Here is an 8,454-nt window from a genome sequence, read left to right as displayed (position 1 = left end):
CTTGTCTCCTTTGTGGGTGAGGCCCCTTGGCAGGGCAGCAAGCCACACTGCACAGGTAGATGTACCATCCCTTTGCCCTAATGGGGGAAAGAGCCTGACGGAGAGGAGGGTTTTCTTTTTCTGGCTTGGTCTGCAGGAAAACATGACTCTTGTTCCCAGTGGCATGGGCTATCTCCTGTGAGCAGGAGCACTTGCAAGGCACAAGACTGGTATGCTGGAAGACTTGAGTTCTGCTCTGAGCTTGGCCACTAATTTATTGAGTGACCATAAATATCACACACCCCTTGTGCCTCAGTTTCCCCATCTAGAAAATGAGGGTAGTGATGCTGACCCACTCCTGCAAAGCCCTTGGAGAGCTATGGAAGGAAGTGGCTGAGAAGTACTGAGCACAGTAAGGATTTTATTTTAAGACTGTCCCTAGGGTTTTGCTGTATATGGTGATAGTAAGTGCCTCTTTGCAGCATGGAAATGACACCAAACAGTATCTACAGTGTAGTTGATTCACCTGGTGAAAAATAAAGCCACACAGCCTTCCACCTCCACGTAGCAGCACAATTGGTCCCAATTCTTCCTACCAGGACTGTCTGCAACCTTCTTTCCCACTGGAGGGCTCTGCTGAGAAGTCAGGGGCTCCCTCTTAATCCTTTTTGATAACAGATAGCAGGTGGGGTAGTGAAGGCAAGAGATGCTCCTCTGGTACATCTGACTCCCATGTGTTGGCCTGCCCAGCTCTTTTGAGTAAGAAGCTGTGCATGCCCACTTCTCTGGCTGCCCTGTAATCCTTCATGTAATCATCCCCCACATGAGCTGCCAGCTGGGGAGCTACCCCTGAAATGCGGAGGGCTTTCAGAAAGATCCTTTGGTCAGGTTTGGCAAAGCCAGCATCCTCAGAGGTCAACACAAACTCAAAATGGTGCCTGAGGTCACACTGGGACAGAATCTTCTCCAGCCTTTTGTCAAAGTTGGAAATGACTGCCATGCGGATGCCTTGCTGGCTGCACTGCCTCAGAGTCTCTGTGGCACCTGGTAACACTTCCCAGTTGCATGCAATGCAGAAGTCTTGATAGAGCTTTTCTGCAATAGGTGCAAGGACTGTGTCTTCGTGGACACCAGAGAGTCTGAAAGTTTGTTTCACAACGTCCACCCACCACTGCTTGGAGCTGAGCCCCCTGTTCAAGCCATAGTTAGGGAAGTGTTTGCTCTGGATTTTGTAGGCCTGATGGAAACACTTATTAAGAGCCTCTGGCTCCACCTGGATTCCATGAACTCGGGCTTCAGCAGAGTAGTTCTCTCCCACTGGGTGCCGGAGCCGGATTAATGTGTCCTTCACGTCCCATGTTAATAATCGTAGCCTAAGCATGGCTTCATCAATGCCTATGGACTAAGAAGAATCTAGAATAACAAATGCCGGGATAAAAGCCAGACAAGCCACAGACCTCACCCTCCCTCTCACAGCCAAAGATTGATAGGGGAAGGAGCATTTTGGACAGTAATCAGCTTGAGGGATTGATAAAAGCTCTAGCACTTTTCAGCTCCAGGGTCAAATTTAACCCAGTTGTGCTGTGACTGAAAATGGTTTCCAGCCCATTGCTGTTCTCTGCCTGGTGTGAAACAAACTTCTGGGTCTCAGACCAGTTCTTGGCAGATCTGGGTATGTATCACCTGCACCTATCACCAGCAGTACCAACTGGCCTCTTACTGGGAGCCTTCTCCCTGGGTCTATGGAAACTCATCTCCCCTCTCAGAAGCTGTCCCCTGCAGGGCTGAGCTGAGACACAGCAGGGCAGAACAGGGGAAGCTTGGCCTGTTGGTAGTTACGTCCTGGACATTCTCTGGGTGCAGGGAAGCCATCGCTTTTCAGGACAGTTCATTCAGCATATGCTCCTGAAATCAGTCTGAAACTTTTTCAAATATTGAGGCTCACTTCATTTCTAAAGTGATTTACCTCCTCCCATTAATTTATGCAGCTCGCCAACAAGGATCCTAAATGTTAACACTTTACAACTTCTCTCTGCTTACACAAGAAACTCGAACAGCGTTTGCATTGAATTGCAATTTTAATTCCTTTCTGTACTATTACAATGTTCCCTGGCCTCCACAGCCACCAGCTTGGAAAACAAGTGCAAGGCAAATAAATGGAGGTAGATAGGCCATTATAACCTACTGAACTCTGCCAAGTTTCTGTAACAAAGTGGAATCCTCCCATTGCTAAAGAGGTTAACAACTAAGCTTATAAATCTGCTGTATAACAGAGGGTATCATGAGACAATGGGCTTCTATAAAACCACATGAGCTCTCAGTTTACTAGCCTGTGCGTGAGGGACTGAATTACTCAGCAACCTGATGATATTCTGGGAGAAACAGCCAAACCTGTTTAGCAGGAAAAGCAAAAGCAGTTAACAGTTGGAATTAACCAGGAATGACCTAAGCTTCACACAAAACTACACACCAAAAGGCAGATCTAACCATGAGCTTGTTGCAGTATCTGTACTGAACTCTGCCTACAATTTAATGGTGCAACAGCATGTTCCCTAGGTAAGGATTCCTTTCCACATGTTGTATTACATGCCCAGTCTCAGGCAAGGTGCTGTTCTGATGACAATGACTGAATGAAATCCCCTTTGCAGAGGGCAGCAGCAGGGCAAACACCTACCATCCTGCCCTATTAACATGCTGCCACTTTGTCCTGAAATGAGAAGGAGGCTCATCATCCCCAGGCTGTGACCAGCCTCTCTGCAGAGACGAACACCTACATGCCACATTCCTGGATAGTCTGTGAATGTTTAGGACAGGAGCTGGCACCCTGCAGCCCATGGGCTGGATGAGGCCTGGCAAATAATGTCATCTGCCTGTGAAGCCAGAATGTGTCAGTGAGTCTGGGGCAGGGACGCTGGCAGGAATTAGGCGGCAGGGGAGCGGCTGCTGGGTCAGGACTCTGGCACTGGCAAGGGAGCGGCAGCTGCCTTCAGAAAGCTGCGCTGAGTTGGCCTGTTGCTCCTAGAGCCTGCAGACCCTTGACTGAGGGCGGCGGGGCAGGCTGCTGAGAGGACACAGGTCACCGAGACTGCTAGCTCATGCCGCAGAGGTGCCCAGCCGCTGCCCCGAGCGAGGGCCATAGCTCCCTGCTGCTTGGTTTAGCCTCATCTGGCCACAGAGGGCTACCATATTTCCAGTATCAAAAAAAGAGGACAACTGGGGGGAAGAGGGGAGGGCATACAATCATGGGGGGGCAGTGATATGCCGGTGCCCTGACCCTGCTCCTCACTCCTAAGCCCCTGCCCCTCCCTGCCTCCCCTCACTCCTGCCCCACAGCCCCCTGCCCCCCAGCCCAAGCACACACATGCCAGAAATCCAGGTATTTGATTGCAGTTTAAAAACCTGCCAGACACAAGGACTGGGGGCCAAAAATGAGGACGTGTCTGGGAAAACCCGGACATGTGGTCACTGTCATGGGACAGGCAGCGCCCACATAAACACCTGGTGAAAGCGAGGTGCTGATACAAAGGGGAGCACCACCTGTTCCTTCCCGCAGGTGAGGTCTGGGTGCTGCACTTGGGCACCTTGCTCCCCCCAGCAAGACCCTGCAGCTGGAGGGAAGGGCCAACCCTTGAGCCACATCCGGGTGGAGGCAAGGCCGGGCCTGTTGCCCCTTCCTCAGCAACCCCAGCTGAGGGGGCAGTGGGGGGGGTCCCAGGGCTGCTCGCACTGCCCCCGTGTCTGATGGCCCAGGCCCCGCTGCACTCGTGACTCTGCAGGGGGTGGGGGAACGTCCCGGGTGCTCCAGCAACAGGAGCAGCTGGTGCAGCAGACAGGGCCGCGGGGCTGTGGGACCTGGCCCCAGGGCTGGACAACGCCCGGCCAGCGCCTTAGGGGGAGGGCCGCAGCTCTCCGCTGGACCCATCCCTGCAGCTGGCGCTGGGGGCCCGCTGGGCACCTCGGATGTACCGGAAGCAGCCAGGCAACGGCGGCGGCACCTGCCAGCGCGCGCGGCACTTCTGCTCCAGTGGCGAGCGAGGCCAGCGCTGCGGTTCGGGGGCCAAGACCCCCCCGACAGCGCGGCAGGGGCGGGGCCTCAGGCTGGGCTGTCGTCACGGGGCGGCCGCGTGAGCAGCACAGCCCCGCCCATTACAGATCCGTAGTTGGGACTTCAGAAGACTGTCAGGTCCAGCCCCCTGCACCAGGCAGGAAAGGCAACAGAGGTCAGGTGACCCCAGCAAGGTGACCGTCCAGCCTCCTCTTGAAGATTTCCAGGGTAGACCATTGCACCACCTCTGGAGGGAGCTTATTCCACAGCCTGGACACCCGGACTGTGAAGTTTTTCCTAATGTTGAGCCCGAATTGATTTTTCAGGAGTCTGTAGCCATTACTCCTGGTTTTCCCCTTGGGTGCCCTGGTGAACAATTGCTCACCAAGCCCTTGATGTACCCCCTAGTGTAGTGGTAGCTCAGGCCTGCTGGGATCAGGGCCAACCTACAACACCCTCCGCTTGAAGCAGCCCTTTCCTTTCAGGTGTCCTTGGGGTTACAGAAAGCACTGCCAACCCTTCCAGGCAGGGCTGTACTGAGCCAAAGGGCATAGCTGGCAGGGGAGGTGCCATGAGGCGGCTTTCAAGCAGGTCAGACACCCAGAATGGCAGTGAGGGGCATGGACATGTCCAGCGCACTGTGGACAGCCCCCAACCAGTCCGCTATACTATAAGCCTCCCAATGGGAGGATCTCGGCTACATGCCTATTTTATGGAGATGGGGGATTTCTCCCTAGCTTGCTCCTTTGGTTTGTTGGTTAAGGGCAGGTGAGACACGGGAGCATCTGAACTCCAATGACCTCTGGGCTTGGGGCCTGGAAGTAGGAAGCCTGCCAGGGATTTGGAGTATCTGAAACCCCTGGACTGAAGGATAACACATGGACCTGAACCATTGGGCTCTGCTCAGTGGATGGAATTCAGAAACACTTGGACTGGTGTGACCTGATGCATGAAATTAAAAAAAAAAAAAAAAAAAAAAAAAGCACTAAGTCAAAGGAGCCAGCCTGGCCTAGGCAGCCCTATAGGAGTGGCTTTTGCTGCCCTTTCCCTACACTGTTTCCATTTGAGCTCCTGCTCTTCAAATGCAACCAGCTCCCCACACGGTTGCATCACAGCCCTGTGGAGCAGCATTGTTACATCCGCTTGGTGTGGCTCTGGGCAATCGATCTTTTGCCTCTGCCATTTCCAACACAGCCTGTGTTTTATGGCAAACATTTTCAAGGGTGGGGCACATGACCTTGCACTTCATTTCCTCCCATTTCTATTGTGCCAGTCCTGAAAAAGTGAATCAATTCTTCCTGAAAGACGCCCCATTTCTCATCAGTGGTGCTTCTTGCATCACCAGCAAATGTCATCAGCATGCTTCTACTACTGCTGCTTAAATCACTTATGTCAAATCAGGCTTCACAACAGTGATACTCAAATCAGGGTGTCATGACCCCTGGGGTGCCTTGAGATCCTTTCAAGGGTGCTGTGGGGTGCCACTCAGTGTTAGCACTGTTGGGAGGGCAGGCACGATTCAGAAGATAAACCCAGAGATTTCAAATAGGAATCCACTACGTTAAAAACATTCTGACCCGCTGTGGGCTTTCTGTGTTCTTTGCAACAGAATTACTCCATTATGTTTCTGTAGGCAAAAACCAAGTGAAAACTAACAGCTGGCATTTTCTGAGGGGTGCCTTGTGTCTAAAAAGTTTGAACCACTGTCTTAGGGTGACCTTTGAGGAACTTCTCTATTCACTTCCTTCCACCCTACTTCTCATCTTTCACAGCCTCTCTCATCTTACACAGCCTTCCTGTCACTTTTCCTTAGTTCTTAATCTAGCTTTGAGTTCTCGTACTCAAGAAAATGGGCATAAGCATTACAGAAACTTTAAATTTAGCTTAACTATAAGTTTGCCATATAGCATCCATGACTTTCTGAAGTTCACACAAAAGATTAAGTCTTCCATGTTTCCTTTGACAAAGCATCCTTGTTTCACAAATCAGTGAGCAGATTAGTTTGGCACAATCTCTTTGGAAAACCCATATTGCATTTTTATGTCATTTCCATATGTTGATTGTTCTTTCTTTCAGATGTTCTTCTAAAACCTTCCAGAGCGTGACAGGGGGCTGTTACAAGGCCAATCAAATGTCGGCCCACCCACCTGTCTGGGGCAGTCTGCCCCGTCTCTTCTGCCACAACTTCTTGTTGAATTATTTGTGTAAACATGCGGGAGGCTGCCCATTTAATGCCCTGATGCCCAGGGTGTTATACACAGCTCCGACCTGCCCACGTCATGTCCCACACCTCGCAGAGGGCATCACACATTGATAACAGCTCCGTGCGAGGCCAGGCTAAACTCTGCCCTTTGCTGGGCCTCTAGCATACTCCTCTCACCCCCCACCCGCTCTCACGGGGCCTTATTCACCCTGCCCCCCCCACCGAGCTTCATGCGTAGCGCCCCTCACTTGGGCCACGGATCTGTGCAGCCCCTTCGGGTCCCCCTTGGGCCCCACTCCACACAGCCCTTCAGGCTTTCCTGCTCACACTCTGGCCAGCCCACACAGCCCTTCAGCCACTGCCCTTACGCCTCACGCTGGGCTGAACTCAGCCACTAGCCCCTCTCCGGGCAGCTTGCTCATGTTGTCACTTGCAGGGGCTGGCCCCCGTGCAGACCCCGCTCCACCCCCCTCACGCACAGCCCGTCAGGCACCACCGGGCACCCTACGCTGTGCGGGCCTCTACCCACTTCTGCCCCCGCGCTGGGGCTCAGGTGCCCACAGACACGCCTGGCCCCTACTGCCTGTTCCTGCTCTAAAATTACCCGCTGGGTCGTGGGAGCTGGGGTTACAAAGCGCCCCGACCCGCCTCTCACTGGGGAGACGACCGGCCGGGCATTTCCGGGGAACTGCCCCCCCAGCAGGGTGCGGGTTTTGGTCATGCCCCAGGACTGGGGCCCTCCGCCTTTCCGGTAGCTCCTGCCCTTACCTCCAAGCATGAGCTGAGCAGCAGCAGCCAGCGGGCAGACTGCTGCCTCAGCCCTGAGTTAAAATGGAGGCTATTCAGCCTCTTCTTCCAATCCCATGGCCCGCCTGCAGTCATGTGACTGCCTCATCATGGGGGCGGGGCCTGCACCTGCCAGCCACTCAGCTGCCTGCTCTGAGCCCTTAAAGTGGCAGGCACCAAAGGTGCTACACAGACTTTCTCTGGCATTAGGGATCTGCCCGCATTAGCGTTCCCTACAGTTTACAAAGAAGACCTTGGCTCAGGATTAGCAGTTACCAATTACACTACAGGACCCTCATTATAGGGTTATTATACATCCAGGTTTTCCTGGACATGTCCTCTTTTTTGATCCTCCAATCTCTGTCTGGGCTGGTTTTTTAAATCTAATCAAATGTCTGCGATCAGCTGTGTGAGGGCAGAGGTGCCTGCAGACACTTGGAGATGTGCAGGCACCTGGGAAATGTCTGGCCGCCTGGGGGCAAAGGAGATGTCCCGAGGGTCCTGACACCTACCAGGTTCAGTTTAGTTTCTTTGCCTCAGCACAGAAGACATCCCCACGATCCTACCACCTGCCTTTTTCTATCCATTCCTCTTGCAGTGGCGTCTGATCAATATGGGGCACGGGGCTGCAACTTGCGGAGGGGGCCGAGCTGTAGACAGCAGCCCACTGTGTGAAAAAGGTTGCAGGGGTGGGCAGCTGGGGGATGGAAGGAGCAGGGACCTGTGGCTTGGAAGTGAGGGGCAGGGGCCTGTGGGTTGGGAGTGAGGGCCACTGGCAGGGCTAGGGGTCCCCAGGTTGGGAGGGAGGGGCTGCAGCAGGGCTGGGGGTCTGTGGTTTGGGAGTGAGAGGCAATAGAATGGGCAGGGCCAGGGCACCATCATATCACTGCCCCTCACAGTCATATACCCTCCCACCCCGCTGTGCACACAACAGGTGTCCTCTTTTTTGGAACTGGAAATACGGTATCCCATCTACACTCCACTAAGACTCCCCCTCCCAGAGCACTTGCCTTTTACCCTGGCTATAACACAGGGGCCTGCAGATGAAACTTTCAGCCACCATAAAGAATTAGATCTAAAGCGTTGGTCTTGTCTCTCTGCTCAGTTGTGGAGAGAAGAAGGATTTTATTCCACTTCCTCAACTTATCACAGGCAGAAACCCACTACTAGAAAAGCCATAGCATAAATCACCTGGACTAGGTTTCTTTATGGTTTGTGAGACCTTGGAAAGAATGCAGCACATTAAGCTATCAGCACAAGGGATTCCTGACATGGTTCACAGACACCAAGGCATGTAATTGTTAGCTGACTGTACCTCTAGGGAAGGTCACAGATCTGCTTGCATTAGTGCAGCTGCAGCAGCCAATCCAGCACTTTTTAGCCCTTGCTAGTTGGACAATGAGCAATTAGTACAGTGAATTTCACTCCTGATCCTTCCTGC

General features: G+C 53.0%; 1 protein-coding gene across 1 annotated transcript; it reads right to left on the bottom strand.

The window, feature by feature from the left end:
- Positions 1–380: 380 nt before the first annotated feature.
- HDHD3 (haloacid dehalogenase like hydrolase domain containing 3) lies at positions 381–8,387 on the bottom strand. Its single transcript, XM_006268277.4, has 2 exons — positions 6,996–8,387; positions 381–1,381 (listed from the first exon to the last, which is right to left on the bottom strand). The coding sequence occupies exons 1-2, from the start codon at positions 7,107–7,109 to the stop codon at positions 638–640; spliced, it is 858 nt and encodes a 285-aa protein (XP_006268339.2). The 5' UTR covers positions 7,110–8,387; the 3' UTR covers positions 381–637.
- Positions 8,388–8,454: the final 67 nt, after the last annotated feature.

The sequence above is a fragment of the Alligator mississippiensis genome, chromosome 12 (genome assembly GCF_030867095.1).
Source record: "Alligator mississippiensis isolate rAllMis1 chromosome 12, rAllMis1, whole genome shotgun sequence".
In the NCBI taxonomy this organism is placed as follows: Eukaryota; Metazoa; Chordata; order Crocodylia; family Alligatoridae; genus Alligator; species Alligator mississippiensis.
This window is presented reverse-complemented; position numbering and strand designations above follow the sequence as displayed.

Bases quoted from the DNA above. Each gene is read 5' to 3' on its own strand.
- HDHD3 (XM_006268277.4), bottom strand. From the start codon at position 7,109: ATGACTGCAGGCGGGCCATGGGATTGGAAGAAGAGGCTGAATAGCCTC. The intron at 1,382-6,995 runs GTAAGGGCAGGA...GATTCTTCTTAG, and splicing joins TGCTCAGCTCATGCTTGGAG to TCCATAGGCATTGATGAAGC.